The sequence below is a fragment of the Melospiza melodia genome, chromosome Z (assembly GCF_035770615.1).
Source record: "Melospiza melodia melodia isolate bMelMel2 chromosome Z, bMelMel2.pri, whole genome shotgun sequence".
Lineage (NCBI taxonomy): Eukaryota > Metazoa > Chordata > Aves > Passeriformes > Passerellidae > Melospiza > Melospiza melodia.
In genome coordinates, this window is record NC_086226.1 from 32,696,586 (window position 1) to 32,712,839 (window position 16,254).

The 16,254-nt window shown below is 42.6% G+C and overlaps 1 protein-coding gene and 1 long non-coding RNA gene across 4 annotated transcripts in view; one reads left to right on the forward strand and one right to left on the reverse strand.

The window, feature by feature from the left end:
* ANKRD55 (ankyrin repeat domain 55) overlaps positions 1 to 14,224 on the reverse strand; it is a 46,699-nt gene extending 32,475 nt beyond the window's left edge. The window contains exons 1-4 of one of the 3 annotated variants that reach the window (XM_063179935.1): positions 13,875 to 14,224; positions 6,826 to 6,948; positions 4,943 to 5,073; positions 2,766 to 2,875 (exon numbers count right to left, since the gene is read on the reverse strand). In XM_063179935.1, coding sequence (XP_063036005.1) covers positions 2,766 to 2,875; positions 4,943 to 5,073; positions 6,826 to 6,948; positions 13,875 to 13,914 — 404 coding nt within the window. In that variant the 5' untranslated portion in view covers positions 13,915 to 14,224. Of the gene's footprint in view, positions 1 to 2,765; positions 2,876 to 4,905; positions 5,074 to 6,825; positions 6,949 to 13,874 lie in introns of those variants that run through there. The other 2 variants (XM_063179936.1, XM_063179937.1) reach the window with 2 other exon arrangements.
* Positions 1 to 16,254, forward strand: part of LOC134431768 (uncharacterized) — a 59,866-nt gene that overhangs the window by 5,463 nt on the left and 38,149 nt on the right. The window contains exon 2 of the long non-coding RNA XR_010031086.1: positions 9,496 to 9,671. This is a non-coding gene — a long non-coding RNA (uncharacterized LOC134431768). The remainder of the gene's footprint in view (positions 1 to 9,495; positions 9,672 to 16,254) is intronic.

Here is a 16,254-nt window from a genome sequence, read left to right on the forward strand (position 1 = left end):
GTACACATTTGTGTGCATATGTGTGTAGATGCATGCTTGCTGAATGTTTACACACACAAACCCCAATATTTTACAAGACCATACAGAATGTCTGCTGGAATAGGGCCATTATTATGGCTTAAAATATAGCACTGCATAGGTTCACATTTTATAGAATATTGGACTACAAGCACTCCTGTCTGGTGGTGGGAAAAATAATGTAGTTAAATGAAATATTATTCAAGTACCATAATATTTTAACACCTTTTCCTTTTGCTATCTTGTGAAGATGTTCTGAAATCACTACAGGTTTGGCAAAGCTGGCTGTGTTCTATAGCAGGATGCTAATTGTTTAGATCATGTACGTGGTTCCTTCCATTCACATGCTGCAGCAAAGCCAATCCTAATATGAATGAGCAGTTCTTAGGATTATAGCAAAATGAAGGATATATCCTCAGTGGATCAGTGTGCAAACCTGTGGCTTATCTAAAGGTGTGAATTTGGTAGAAACCTTCAGAACACGGACATGAAGAAGACATACTGCTTAGCAAGGAAAGTAAAAAATAATGAAGTATAAAGGAAGGAAATTTGATAAATGTAAAGATAACACAGAAACAAATGTATAAAACCCTGCATTTATTTCTATGCAGAGGAGACTGAATAAAAATATTTTGCTACTTTTTATCTTCAACCACTTCTAGTGTATCTTCTGGATTGAACTGTGCTCAGGCGTGTGCATCAGATTAACGTTTCATGTCAACTTTGTTCTTCCCTACTGGTAATAAAGAACTAGCTACATAAAATATTCAAAAGAAGATATTTACAGCTGCTTAGGGATGATTTTGACAATTCTGCAGGTGGAAATCTTATCTATAGGTAACATCATCCTCAGGTGTTGAAAGTCCAAATTTAGGATTCTTTTAAAGTAGAGTCCCTAAAGGGTGATGATTGGGCAGATTCCAGCACAGGGATTTTGCTTTGACTTCAAATCCATTTGCATATGGATACAAATTCTTGTAGAAAAGAAGTGTCACATCTCCGTTTCGGAGTCATACTGCAGGAAATCTGAAAAGGATGACACTATGCTTGTTGTGAGTGGTTGGGTAGAAGTTTGTAAAAGTTAAGAAAGATTAGCAAAATTACTCAGAATTTCAGAAATTCCGTGTCTGAAAACAGGTCTTGGTAAATACCAGCTAGAGAGGAAAACCAAAGGGAAATAACCATAATATGCTTGTAAAACCATTTATCACATAGTTTCGTAATCTGATACAGGACTCTGTGGTTCAACTCCTGATATGATCAATGACACCACTGTATGTGAAAGAAATCTGATTATTTGACTAGAATGTTTATCATGAACAAACTTTGACTCAGTTACACCATTAGACCACTATGGCAACATAAGTGCTACATTTAAATATGTAGATATCCACCCAAGCAGTGGAGGTTTCTCTGCTATCTACTCTCAAAGGCATAGATCAGGAATGAATTCTCTTTCCACCTTGCCTGTTAGGCTCTGTGGAATACACTGGAGCACATAAATCAATTATCAAATCAATACATTAATTGTCTCTTGTCTTTCCATGCTGCCTTCAGCATGTGAGGTTGTAGCAGCAGACTGCTAGCTTTCAAATTTAGCTGCAAAAGCATTTCACAACTGGCCATTGCATATTCTCTTTTGGCAATGACATAGGATGACAAGGCACTGACAATGACCATGATGGGAAAACCTCTGCTCAGTGTTCCAGGCCTGTGTCTGAGCATGGAGCAAACCCAGTGGGAAGACAGAGGAAGACGAAAACCATGCAGAGCAAAGAAGGGTCTGTCTGTATCCTTGGAGTCCGTGAAAAACATTCAGGGGACCTAGTGTGCTCCTGGTAGAGGAGATTAGTGTTCCCTTTCAAGTAGCAACATGTGTGGTGCTGTACAAACATTGTCTTCTTTCTTGCGTGGGCTTTGTTTAATGATAGGGACCTTCTTTCTGCAGAAACCTCAAATCATCCTCTCCAAGTGATGCATGAAAAGAAAAGACAATGTGGAAAATTAATAAAGCTGTTAAAAAAGGCTGGAGAACAAGACCAGCAGAAATGGCCAGGTGTCTGGCCTGGTCTGACATGGCTACAGCAACAAAATTATGGACTCAGTGATGAAGTCCCATTAACATATTGCATGTACTGAATGTTTTACCTGTTTCTAATGTCATTCTACACCTTTAGGCATGACTTAGGAGAGTTTTTTGAGTGAATTTATTCAGATATACAAATCAAAATTTATCAAACTGTCCTATTGTCACAGGCTGGAACCAGAAAAAGAGAATCTTTCTTAAGAGTTCTGTGAAGACACTCTGTAGCTGTTACTCTACCTTCAGTAAAAGTGGTTAAAAATGAGCCAGACCACCAGTCCTTAACTTCCCCTTTAGGGTTGGGGATTTTCAGAGAGGTTGTCTTGTGGAAAACTTTTCTCACATTTGCCATGCTGCTCAGAGGAGAAGTCCAGAGAAGGAGTCTTGCACTATTTCATGTGGTAGGACAAAAAGGTAGTTGGGCAGGGGAAATATAGGGTTTCAATCTCTCTTCTAATTATTTTCCCTCCTCCAGCTATTGCAATACTAAAACAGGCTCCTCTCTTTACCCGGCCATCGATATCTGGTACACAAGCATTGCACAATGTTTTTCCTCCTCTCTACCCACTTTACGGTAACCACTAAACAAAGACAGAGGTCACAAGCGTAGCTGTCACAACTATTTTTCCTGCTGTGGGCTCTCCTTGGGGAGCCAGGCACATACCTCACGTCAGGCTCTGCGGTGGCAGCGTGTAGTGGCAACCTCCCGTTCTTGTCAGGTATGTTCTGCTTAGCACCATTCCTGAGCAGGCTGACACAGCCTTCCAGCCAGCCCTAAAAAAGAAATTGGACCATATCACAGAGGAAAGTGAAAAGTATAAGGCCAGATATTTTCTTGCTGATGCTGGGATTCACATGTGATTGCAGCCATTTCTGTCAACAGAGAAACTGGAATTTTTTTCCCCAGTAGAGGTTTCTAAGCACTAGGAGTAGTTCCTCTTTGGAGTCTCAAACTACCTCAGTTGTTAATTTCTCTGATGAAGTGTTTCATTTACACTGTGTTTTTTGGTTTTTTTTTTGGATTGTTTCTTTTCCCCCTGCGAGCACTAACAGTGATTAAAAACCTGCTAATTCCTCTATCACTAGCAGATACTACACATATTCTTGCACGTGAATTCAATCATGCTGGATTAAACCAAGAACACGAGCACTCAATCTGATTTTGTTTGTGAGATTTTAGCAAAGATGGCAAATCAATGGTAAAAAGCCTTACAGTGCGGTCTTATAAATGTTGTTGCAGAAGTTTGTACTAGTGGCAGTGTTAGACTGAAAATAGCACCAAAACAGATGGGATGAATCAGTTCTTGGACTAAAACCTTCTATTGATCACCTCAACATAAAAGCAAGTAAACAGTCTGGTTGTGACTGCATAAATCTTTCAGCATATACTTGTCTGAAGAAAAACCAAGCATGAGTTTAAGTGTTTTGTTAAAACTTCAGCAGACAATTGACAAAGACCATTCCCTCTTGTATGAGCTATTTTGGATTCGCATTAAGAGCATTTCTGGGGAAAATGTGTGGAATGATAGGGTCAAAACACCCCTGTTGGAGCTCTTGATGGAAGTACAAGACCTCCAAATACCACACACAGTCTTGACTGTGCAACGCTCCTGAATCCATTTGTCTGGACAGACATCACAGCAGAATTCTCTCTGGACCTCTTGTTATATCCCTCACAGAAACAGAAATGGAAACTTAGAAGCCTGGGTGGTTTAAGTCTTTTCCAGTCATTTATTTTTTTCCAAAGAATATTTTTCCCCTCCGGGAAAAGAGGAAGGAAAAAAGAAGCGTGACAGTTATTATGGGATTTTTTTAAAATATCTTGCAGAGGAAATGTTTGTTGTCAAGTAAGCGGGGCATGCTCCTTGCACTGGATGAGACTGCCTGTTTTGTTATTTTCTACACTTACTTTCTGGCTGAATATTGCATAGCTAAGCAGGAACATTGTTTTTGTCCTAAATTTTCAGGAAGAAACTACGTGCAAGGGATGTCATTTAATTAGGCTGCCACAGTGTCTGTTTAAATGCACTGGCAGTCATCCAGCTTAACTCATACTGTGCAGCCATGGCGGCACACTCCTTCCTCCTTTCTGTCCAATTAATGATGGAAGCCCAGTCTGCTCAGCTAACTTGGTCTCTGAAACCTGAATTACCTCCTGCAAGGAGTAGAAGACTAAGGAGAAAAAGACTATTGTTGCTTCATACAGTTCAGACAGATTCTTAAGTACAATTCTTTTCCCAAATGTCTGAGTGGGATGTCTGCCCCTCCTGTAATTTGCAGGTAGGCTGAACATCAGGGGCTGCATTGTTCATGATCTGAGCAAGTGCACCAGCACCTGCAGCACCTAGAACTTCAGCCCCCAACCTGGCCATCCAAAGTCCAGCATCACAGTGAAAAGAAGCAATGCCCTGGTTCATACAGTGTGCAGTAACACTTGCCTGCTGATCTTCAGAGTTTGAGACAGGAAAGCCCTCACTAGAGCATAAATATCTAATGCTGGCTATGCAAGAGGGAGAAGTCAATCTGCCTAATAACAACAAGAGGGGACTTGCAGTGTACAAAAAAAAAAGCAATTTTCTAGTGAGATCCTCATATCATGCACTGATTTTACAAGCCAAAAGAGAAAGGACACTCTGACAGGAGTGTCTGACAGGAGACCTGATCCTCTTGTAATAATCACTGCTCAGCTTTGCATTGTAGTAAAGCTTCAAAACCAATTCCTCTCTTGTCTAGAACCAAATGTTTTGTGCTTTTTTTTTCTTCCTGTGGTATAAGCAGAAATCTTGTTTGGTCTGCACATTTACTCCCTTCACTCCATCCTTGTCCCCCAAGTCTTGGTACCAAATAAGTTGCCAGAGATAAACTGGTACGTCCACAAGCATCTTGAGTATTAATATTAGCTCCCATCTTCAACAGAAGCTTCACTGTGTCAACCTGGCGTCCTGACACAGCATGCATCAAAGGTGTGCAACCTGGAGAAGAAAGCCAAATTTATTTTAACATTTGTTGTGTCATGTCTATAAGATATAGTTTCTTATTTTCTAATCTTAACACTGGCAAACTAACAAATCCTTTCTCTGACAACTGTCCAATAGTTGTACTCAGCTTTTTTTAGTCAGGAAGTAATTTCTATGACAGTCGCTGACCACTGTTTTTAAAAAGAGCATGACTATATTAGCAAAAGTTTTGCCTCATTAACTCTGCTTTTCTGTTGATAAGTTCCCAAAATGAACTTTTGGCTTTGTACGCCATTTTGGAGGCTGATATCCTTCAGAATGACTAGTGACCAGATGGTGCTTGTCTAATTTTCTCAAACCCCAGCTTCATTATGTCTGTATATTCAAAAGACTTACAAAATCAAGCTGTTTCCCTCGCAAAGGTATAAAAGTTGGCCCTTTATGCAGAGAACAACTTAATTTGAAGTCTGGATTTGCTCTACGATATTTTATTTCCTGTTTTTATAGAAACTTTTTTAATATTCTGCAAAAAATTTCCGTTTTGAGAAATGCCTGAAATCTCCTTTTAAACCTAATACTCTAATTTCTTCATGAAGTGTTGTACAATTTAATTGCTCCCTCTTCCTTCCATTCTGTTAAATGTTGAAAAACAGCAGGAGATTTTCCTGCAGAATCTGACAAAGCATTTTAAAATTACTAGGCTGGGAATAAACATGAGTATTAGAAACTATAAGACTAGTAGAAACTTCACCTATAGTTGAAGAATAATTATTCTTACTGAACTCAATGAATTGCTGAGGAAATGTGCTACTCAACCTGAGGTCATGCAGAGCCTAAAAAACGCGCAGGATATGAGCTGTATGTTTTGTGCTGCAATACTGCTCTTTAGTTACATTTGCATGGACAACCTAGGAGATAAGTTAGTTCCAGAGCTGAAGTACTCCTGGCCAGTCCATCTCCTCCTACTCCACCCACCATTCACACCTAGTCTTTCTCCCATTAACGAATGGACAGGGACCATTTTGTCTTGAGTAAATTACCTCTGCTAACCAGTAGATGTTTTAAAGATTTAGAATGCCTGGTTTAAAGTATATGAAAAATTGGTAGCTTGGTAAAAGCTGTTAAAGATTAGAAAAGACAGTGTTCATATGGAGCCCTTATAAGAAACTGCAATTAAAAAAATACTTCTGACAAAAAAAGTTGTCCTTGAGAACAGCTTCCAGAGATCACTTCGGAAATAGATGCATATGAAACTCAGCCAATGTACAATAATTTGTAATAACATTAAATAGTAACTGGAACACAAAATGAGCACAGCCTGACAGATAAAACAGATCATTTAGATAATTGCACATTGTAACCATTGGCAAAAAAATTACTTGACCAAACCATTCAAACTGTGACTGTACACATACTATAACCTCTGCTTTAGAGATGTCCAGAATGTCATTTGGCATTGGTAAAAATATTCTTCCCCTGAAATGTCAGCAGTTTCTCAGCATACCCCTAAATAAGACAAATTAAATAAATGGTAAAGGACCATATCATAGTAAAACAGCTTATTTGTAATCATATAAAAATATCTTACAATTACAGGGGGAAGGAATTATCCAAACTGTGTATTTCCAGTGGATGTTCCAAGGAATAACTCAAATTTCCCATATTCTGCTACTAAATTAATTTTCTGAACTAAAAAATCAGAACAAAAAGTTTAATTTGCAAGCTGAAGCCACAGATCTCCTGAGAACAAGCTGGGCCTTCATTTACCCTCTCTGTCACAAGACTCCAGGATGGAAGGATCCTCTCGGATCACTGCAGTCAGGGTGTTCACATCGCCATTAGCTGCTGCTTGGTAAACCACAGCCAGGTCCATCTCCTCTGCTGCATCACCTGCAGACAAAGACCACATCCATGAGCAAAGAGAGTGCAAGCACAAATGACAAACAGGAAAAATAATGACACTTGTCTCACTGAGTTTAAATAACTGTGTAACTTGGGGCAGAACAAAGTGTATCTAAACAGCACTGTGGTTTTTGTTAGTCATCTGAAAATTGGTTTTCATCATAACTTCTTCCAAAAACTTTCAAACATAGACACTGAAAGTACTTAAGAAAGATTCTGGAAAGTTTCCACTTCTTGTAAGACATCATACTAACGTAACATGACTTGAAAAAAAATGTAATAACTGAACTAGCTCGTAATATTTCTGGCTGCACTTTTATGAGATAGGATGAAATCAGGACTCAGGTGTTTTCAATTTCGGTGTTATCCTTGTACCAGTCAGAAGACTGAGGCTTTTCACTTCCCTGTAATATCCAAGGGAATTCTTTTCCCAGGAGAGTAAACTTCTGGCAGCAATGGCTTGTGTTGATAATTCCTGCAAAAAGGAAAAGTGGACTATTGCTTGGAAGCCAGGAGAGGTTTATTTTGTTTGGCAGCTACAGTGTGAGTTATTATTTAAAGCAGATGCCTTGCAGGACCTGTTCTGGAACATTCCTCAGGCTTTTCTTTCTAAAGAAATAAGACTCTCTTTGCTTCTTTCCTTTTCACTTCCTTTCAGACTTGTCATGTCATGCTCCACATGTATGCACCTCCTTTGGCTTCAAGTGGACTATTAACCTTTTAACTCAAGGAGTCAAAAGACTAGATTTTTGGGTGTAGGGTCAGATCTGATGTAATGGTAAAATGCTCTAGATATGTATTGTATTCAGAAACAGTCTCATGTTTCTTATTCCTATTAACTCAAAAATAAGCACAGCTGCAGTGAGTTGTACTGTTCACAATGGCTGAGGGTCTGTTGGGGTTTAACCCCAGATGTCCCCAATGTTCAGTCACTGCCCTGACCCCTGTGGGGTGGGAAGGAGAAACAAAAAATGGTAAAGTTATTGGGTTAAAGTAAGAACAGTTCAATAATTGAAATAACACATCATCATCATCATCACCACGGCCACAACAACAGCATCATTAATAATTGTAATAAAAGGAGAGAAACAGATGAATAAAACCAAAGAAAGGCAAGTGATGCACAATACAGTTGCTCGCCACCTGCTCACTGGTGTCCAGCCTGTCATGCTGCAGCTCCCCCAGCTCCATCCTGGCCATGCTGCTCTGTGTTGGGCACATCCCTTTGGCCAGGTCGGGTCACCTCTCCTGGCCTTGCTCCCCCAGCCTCTGGGGCACCTGAGCAATGCAGAGCACAGGACACTGAAATGTCCTGGATTTAGGGTGAGCACTAACTACGAACAACTAAAACAGAACTGTGTTTTCAACATTAGTCTCATACAAAAAGCAAAATACAGCACTGGCTGCTAAGAAGAAAACCAACTCTATTCCAGGCTAAACCAGGACAGGGTCAGAGCTATAAAACTTAACATTGTCCAGCCACTCCACTACCTTGATAGCTGGAGAAAATGCCTAAGTCACACTAGAGAGTTGATCAAAGATAATCTGATGACAGATTAAGTGACTGGTGACTTATCTGTCCTGTTAAACTTCTGGAGATAGTATGACTATTTATATTTTTTAAGTGATAAAAGATCTATAAATAATGTTGTAAAGTATTAGCCACATTGTTCATGTTGTGATCAGATGTTGTATCAGATGAACTTACATGAGCTCTATGCTGGATTTCACAGCCTAGCCTAATTCTGCTCGTGATCTTCTCTCACTGGGTGCAATCAGTACTTTGGACTTCAAATTTGGCTGCCATGGAAACACAATCTGCTCTTACCCTGGAATGGGTTAGTCTGTCAAAGCTGGAACTCTGGGAAAATTAAAAAGCTGATGTTAATCTGCCTTTGCCACAGATTCCCTCTCCACTTCTCCTCAGCTAAAGAGAATCTAATTTATTTTCTTTCTTAACTGGTATTTTAAATTACACACTTCATAAAGTTTGTGAATAAAAATGTTAACTTGAGTTTTATTCTGTTGAGGGGTCTGTTGCTGAGGCAACTGTTCATTTGGCTCAGGAGGTTTGTCCTGTGGGCTTGGGAAATCCAGAGGGATGAGGAGTCATTGCTGCTGGAGAGTCATCATCAGTAGGTGAAGAAAAAGAAGTGACTTCACCACTGGTTCAGTTAGTAATATTTCCTTACTACATCAGACCTGAAGATGCCTCCCACAATCAGTACACTCAGCAAAAACATGTTAATGACAAGCTCAGGTCTGAGTGGTTGGTAGCTTGTGCTGCTCCTCTTGTCCTCCAGTCTGTGGAGGTACACCCAGAGAGGGTGGAGCCAGCCCTGAGCATGGCTCCTCTCACGGCTGCTGTCGTGTACAGCTGGGCAGGTGCTGTGTGGGTGTGCTAGGGAGAAGATGCTGCAGGCACTGGGAAAGAAACTGCGAGATGCAGTGAGGCAGGCTGCGAATCAAAGGGGCCCTCACCTCCTTTGATGCATTACCCATGTAAATTTTGTACTCTATTTTTTTGCCTTGTAGGTACTGTTAAGTATTCCTGCTGAGAGTCAGGAGCACAGAAATCTAGCCACCAAAGGGAAGTCTCCATCTCCTGAGCAGAGCAGTTTCTTACCTGGAGGGTGCTGTGGCAGGAAGATGAGGACAAGGGTGCACTCCTTCATGGATGTCTCTGAACATCTCTGCCCTTTCTCCACCAGGTAAAACCAAGACACTTCCCCTTTGCTTCTGCTGGGCTCATTATCCTTTTGCATAAGGAGGGGAAGTAAAACTGTGGATGGATGGATGGATGGATGGATGGATGGATGGATGGATGGATGGATGGATGGATGGATGGATGGATGGATGGATGGATGGATGGATGGAAAAATGAATGGAATGAAGTTTTGCCCCTGCCTCTTCTTGCAGAACACAGGCTCTATTCCTGTTAAAGGATGGTGGCATGAAGCCACAAAGATTTACACTTCCCCACCCACAAGTCCAATCTGCCAGAGCAAGGAGAGGCAGGTGGAGCAGGCTGTCACCTGCCTGGGAGCCTGGGACAGGAGGAATGGATGAGTGCTCCTGTTGGGATCTGAATAAAGATGACTGACACTAATTCCATTTCTGTAGGGTGACACAACTTCAAGTGGCATGTCTTGACCTGTGTGATTGTGGAGGGGGAGTGAGAAGGAGGACAGATAAATGGTCCTCTGATGCTTAACATGACAGAGAGCAGAAAATGCTGGGAGAGCCCGGATGCCATTTGTGCTGGACGCACTTGGCTCCAGGCGAACAACATGACCACTTCATCTTCCTCCTGCTTACCCTGTCAAGGAATGGAGAAGTATGGGCACAAAGCTAGTAGGACATTTATTTTTGAAGACATTTTCCTGGGCAGAAGAGGAATGGTTCAGAGAGTGGGCATTTTGCAGAAGGCAACAGTGAAGTACTGAGTGCTTGTGTCCCACCCTCTGTGAGCTGACCCTGCTGGGGGCTTCGCTGTGACTGGGTCATAAGCACCACGTGGCAGAAAGGGATTGTGAACAACCAAATGCCTGACTCTTCACCTTCTGATGTGTTACAGTTACTCCATTGCTAGGCTGCAGTTCAAGAAATGCCACTAAGTACGGTCCCATTTCAAGTACATTTTACATTTTAGAGAATTGCTGTGATACTGGTGAAAGGAAGCTGTTACTCACATTCAGAAAGGCAGAAGATCCATTTCAGTGCTTGTGTATAGAGAAAGGCAGGGGAGAAACTGCAGGCTGACAGTAGTGGTGTAGGAAGGTCTTGAAGAAAAGATTAAATGATAGAGGGTGGTGCTAAAATCCTCAGAAACAATCAAAGTTACACATCAGTCTCTCTGAAATAACCTGCAGTGTTTTAAGAATGTATAATTTCTTCAAGGCAAAGTAGTTTTCTTTTGATCAAGAAAGAGAGTATACCAAAAGAGAATTATTACAGGATTCAGAGCAGTGAAATTGTGCTTTTCATTACCTTAATTTTCCTCCTTAATTCTCCTCTGATGTACTATGAAGAGTGCATGTTTTACATGATTTGCGATGTTGGCTGATTTGTTGTTCTACAAAGTGCACATTAGAGGCGCGTAAGTGCATGCTTTCTAGCACATTGGATTTTTAAGTTCTATATAAATTTGCAGGAGCTTGGTGTACATGTTCATGTACATGTACATGACAATGATTGATTTTGGACTTCCTAAACACAAGATATTAAAAACTGAAGACAGAATAATAGGACAATTCACATTCATTATGAAAAAAAATATTTATGCATGTAATTTATTACCCTCTCTCTCATAATCCCCCTTGTCTCCACCACTAGCCAAAGGCCATATATGACCTTCTACACCTAGCTGTCAGGACACAGTACTGTGTAGTTTATTGGTTTTCAGCACATCAGCATCCAGGGGCAGTGGTGGGGGGGGGGGGGCAGTTTTTGAAAAGTGTAACTTACTCTCTACTACTGCAATTTTATTGAACACTCAACAAAGTAATAATCCCTGTGGGTGCCTGGCAGCGCATGCACCAGCGCAGGCCTTTGTCTGGCTTCTCTGTTTATTTAGTAAACATTTGAAATCAGAAACAGCAGACATTTATTTAAATGGCACCAAGCAATATTAGGAAGGAAGGGGTTCTGGTGCTGTTTGCCTTCTGTAACTCCCACATTCCTGTTAGTATTGTAAGTATTAAGAGATATTATTGAGCAAAAGAATTGTAAAGAGACAGTATGATTTTCAGACTTGAAATGCTGGGGATTTATTTTTATTTATAGTTGGGAGAATCTTCTGATGCGTGGGATGGAGAAAAAAGGGTTTGTGTGGACAGCTGAATTTTTTTTGGACCAAGAGAGAGAAATTTAGTGTGTCTGAAAGATAGTTTGTATTCTTCCATTGTTATAAATTGCTGCAATGAAAGACATTTCCCTTCTCCTTGCTAAAAAAAGGATACCTGCTTAAATCAATAATGTACCAACACAATAAGATGGTATTTAGACACGATCCACTATACACAGTAAGTTTTAAACAGAGTATTCTTTGCATAGTAACCAATGAGCTCAGTATCCCATTACTGCATGTTTTGTGCTCCTGCTTCCCATCCACCTCCCACGCAGCTACCCGGGAAGGCACGCAGTAAATCACAAAGCACCTAATGAGCAAGCATTCCTGCAGCGCCGGCACAGCAGAGGTGATGAATGTATAGTGAAGGGACCTTCTGGCAGGGGAGCTAATGTAGGTGGAGAGTGACACAGGCTGCAGGTGATTCTGGACAGAAATTAGGGTGGGCTCAGTGTGGAGAGTGGGCTGGCAGCAGAAGAGGGGCAGATTAGGAGCAAGGGGAGGTATAGGTAGATGTTGCCTCCCAACACTATCCCTTCTACCTGGATAAAATCGTTTGGGTCCGAGGTCTCCTGCACTGCCTTCTGCCCTCCTAAATAATCTGGAGATTTGGCTTTGCCTTCTCCAGCCTCGGTGAAATCCCAGCCTCATTCCTGGTACCACTTCCACTGGCTCCCTGGCAGCCATCCCGATGGCACTGAGCATGCAGGATTTTACCTCTGCCTCCCCACTCTGAGCCCTGCTGGACTGGCATGTGGCACAGAGGACACTCATAGTGCTGCAGAAGCAGAGGCTGAAATGGCTGGTTGGAGCTGCAGAAGCTCAGTCAGCCCCACACCTCTGTCCTGTTGGGAAAAATGCTCCTTAGGTCATCCACACATGATTTAGGAATACCTGTCTCTTTTCCTGCAGTACAGATCACCCTTTTACCACTGCACTTCCCTTTCTCCTTTACACTTGTTGGTAATAGATTTTTCTCTCTTGTCACTCAGTTTTACTTCCCACTCGTCCCCCATTACATGGGGGTCCCAGCTGGGTTGATGTAGACCAGTCCTCCCAAGACTGCTCAGGCTTTGAGTGCTACTGTGGCTGAAGGGCAGCCACATAAACTCACCACTTTATATGGGCTGTATTCACTTTGGGTTCACCAAAGAAGTATAGGCAAGCGCAGAAGTACAACCTGTAGCATTCAGCTTCCCAAAAAGTCAGTGCCTTGTCTTCCTCCTGCTTTCATTTTTGTCCCACTGTCAGCCCTTTTGTTGTGGGGACTGTGTGGCCACGTCAGCTCAGGTATTTTGCAGGTCTGCACTGGAAACTGTGGCCACTGCACACATATTGTTTGGTAAGCCAACTTACAAGAGAAATTTGTTGCAACAGGCATAATCAAGCAATGACAGTGTCCTGCTTTGGGAACATAAAAGGAATGTCGCTACACTTGTAGTGGATTAAGATGTAAGACATAAATCTTGCATTGACAAATAAAGACATGAAATTTAACATTTTAACTTCAAAATAGACAAGAAAGAGACATTTGTATTTCCATAGCAACCTTACAATGTAGAAAATCTTTACACTGGGAGTTTTAGTGATATCTTAAATTTGCAATTGTGCCAATACTCACCTATAAATTTCCTAAAGCAAAGTATTTCACTCGCCAGCTTCTAGTCCTTTTAGTGTAGACTTACGAAAAGAAGCTGTTCCTAAATTTTTTACTCCATTTAAAACTGCTCTGTTTGCTAGTACTGCAACTGTTTTTAGTATCCATAACCACAAAAAGACCAATACAATATAAAGATAAATATATATATATCTCAGTGCTAACCATAAGAGTAGCTAGATGCTGTTGCTATTCTCCTGAAAATTAATTTTTTGAAATCACTGTAGCAATAGACTGAAATATCCATCCAGTCTAAAACTGATGGAAGAAATTCCTTTACATGAAACCAAAATAAACCTAATATTTCCCAAAAATTAATGTTATTTATTCTGTCAAGTAATCTTAGTACATTTGCATGGGACGCATTGGAGGACCAGAGGATTTTGAAATTAGTAGCATGTGACTTACCTTTGTGCTGGTCAAACACGGATGAGGAACTGAAATCCATTGTGATCTATCTCATGATTTACAACCAGACCAGACAAATGCCACCTCCAGGGTTCTCAGGGTAGAATCTCATACATTACAGTACACAGTTAAACGATAGCTGTCACCAGTCTTCCTCTCAGAGAATTAAACACGCTTTACGGCTGCAGGTTGTTGCCAAGGCAAGAGCCTGATGGAAACATTATATTCTGTTATGGACTGTCTTAAAAAGATGCTCCTGGAAGCCTGTCTGAGATCCTGCAAAATGCCAGGTCTTCAGCGAGTGCAAGAGCCGGCGAGCAGCTCGGCGGTGCCGCAGCTCTCGCAGCCCAGCGAGGGCAGTGCGAGCGGCCCGGGCTGGCACACCGAGCATGTGCAGAGCCAGCCCGGGCCCGCCGCTCGCCCGTCCCTGCCGGGGGTCGCGGCTCCGCGGCACTCACCGGGACTCACCGGGGCCCGCCGGGGCTCACCGGGACTCACCGGGGCCCGCCGGGGCTCACCGGGGCCCTGGGGCGCGCTGCCCGCCCCGCCTGTGCCTGAGCGCGGGCAGGCCCCTGGTGCCTTCAGGCACCCCCTGAGTGAGCGCCAGCGCGGAGAGCACAGCTCGCAGGGCCGTCCTCCCTCAGTTTGGTACCACAGAGTTACAGTCAGTTAAGGGACAGTGAAGGGACAACAACTGACGGCAAACTGCTGCGGCTGAAGCAGACAGAGAGCGTTAGCTACAACGCTGTATGTTAGAACCGTGCAGCAGATACACGGTGCACAGCTATGCTGGTTTGGGCTGGGGTAGAATTCACGTTCTTCAGAGCAGTGGTATGGGGCTGAGGTGCGGATTTGCTGGGGACAGTGTTGGTAACACAGCGATATTTTACCTCTCCTTCAGCAGTGCTCACCCAGTGTCAAGGCCTTGTCTGCTCCTCAGTGTGTCCCACCAGCGAGGAGCCTGGGAGGGGTCACAGCTGGCAGGGGACACAGCCAGGGCAGCTGCCCACCAGTGACACAAATGACTATCCCATTCCATATGCTCAATGTATAAAGGTGCAGGGGGAAGGAGGAAGGAGGAAGGAGAAAGGAGGGGACATTCAGAAAGATGGCATTTGTCTACCTATGTCACAGCTGTGTCTGTTAGAGCCCTGCTGTCCTGGGGATGGCTGAACACACCTGTTTGCCCATGGAAAGGGATGAATAAATCCCTTGATTTGCTTTGCTTGTGAATGTAGCTTTTGCTTTTTCTATTAAACTGTCTCTAACTCAACCCATGAGTCAATCCACTTTTACTCCTTCAATTCTCTCCTGCATCCCACTGTGGGCTACATGGGGCTGGCTTAGATCAAACCGTGGTAACAGGGGATGTCAGACCCAGGGTCCGTAACTTCAAACCCAGTGTGTGCCAAACTGTCTTCGCACTTTGTTTTTGATCAGGCCTCTGTCTTCCTAAGTTGAGAACTCAGACCTTGTACTTTAAGGGGAGGGGACCCTCATGATCTTTGCTTTGTGCTACATTATTTTTGTGAAAGAAAGAGTAATAAATGTATTGACTTGGAATCTACCTTGAACACTAGATTACCAGCATTGACTGGGGTTTTGACCAATTCCTATTACTACAGCACATCCTAGAGACATATCCTACATGTCGATACAACAAGAGTTGAGTCTGGAGCTCATTCACATCCTAAGAACCTCCTTCTGAATAAATTCAAACTATGTGTTTGGGAAAGGATCGCATGTTCCAGGAAGCAACACAGACTCAACAGCTTGAAATTAAACACCAGAGCTGAAACTCTCCAGAATGTGGCAGTGTGATCTGCTGATCTGATTAACTGTGAAGAGGCATGTGGTAAGACAGAGAATCCAGAGACAGACTGTTTCTCTTTTCTCTGCTGCTGATTGTTTTGTGGTTTGCCTTGTCTCCGGCCAGCCTTGTTATACTGAGGAGGGACCCACTGTATGGCAAGTGCTGTCTATGCAATCTGGGAGCAGGATATTACCATTTGCGTGGGCAAATGGTCAGCTCCTGGCTGGCATCTCCTTGGTGGGAGGGTGGCTCCAGGGGTGGCACCAGCAGGTGAAGTCCAGTCTAGGCTAGTCTAATACATTGACTCTGTTCAATCAGCTGCCACGGCTGCTGACTTCATTGAGGAGGCACAGAGACTTGTCTCTGGTCAGAAATTTTGACCTGCAAATTGTCACCCCTAGTGATCTTGAAAGACCACAAAAGTGACCTTTGCTTTCTGCACATGACAAGAGGCCCTTTGTCCTCTGTGTACACAGGATTTCTGACCCTGGGCACAGCTGCTGGATCCCCCACCCTCCTCCACCCAGTTCAGTCAGTGATGTACTCATAGTTTCACCTGCCCATTTG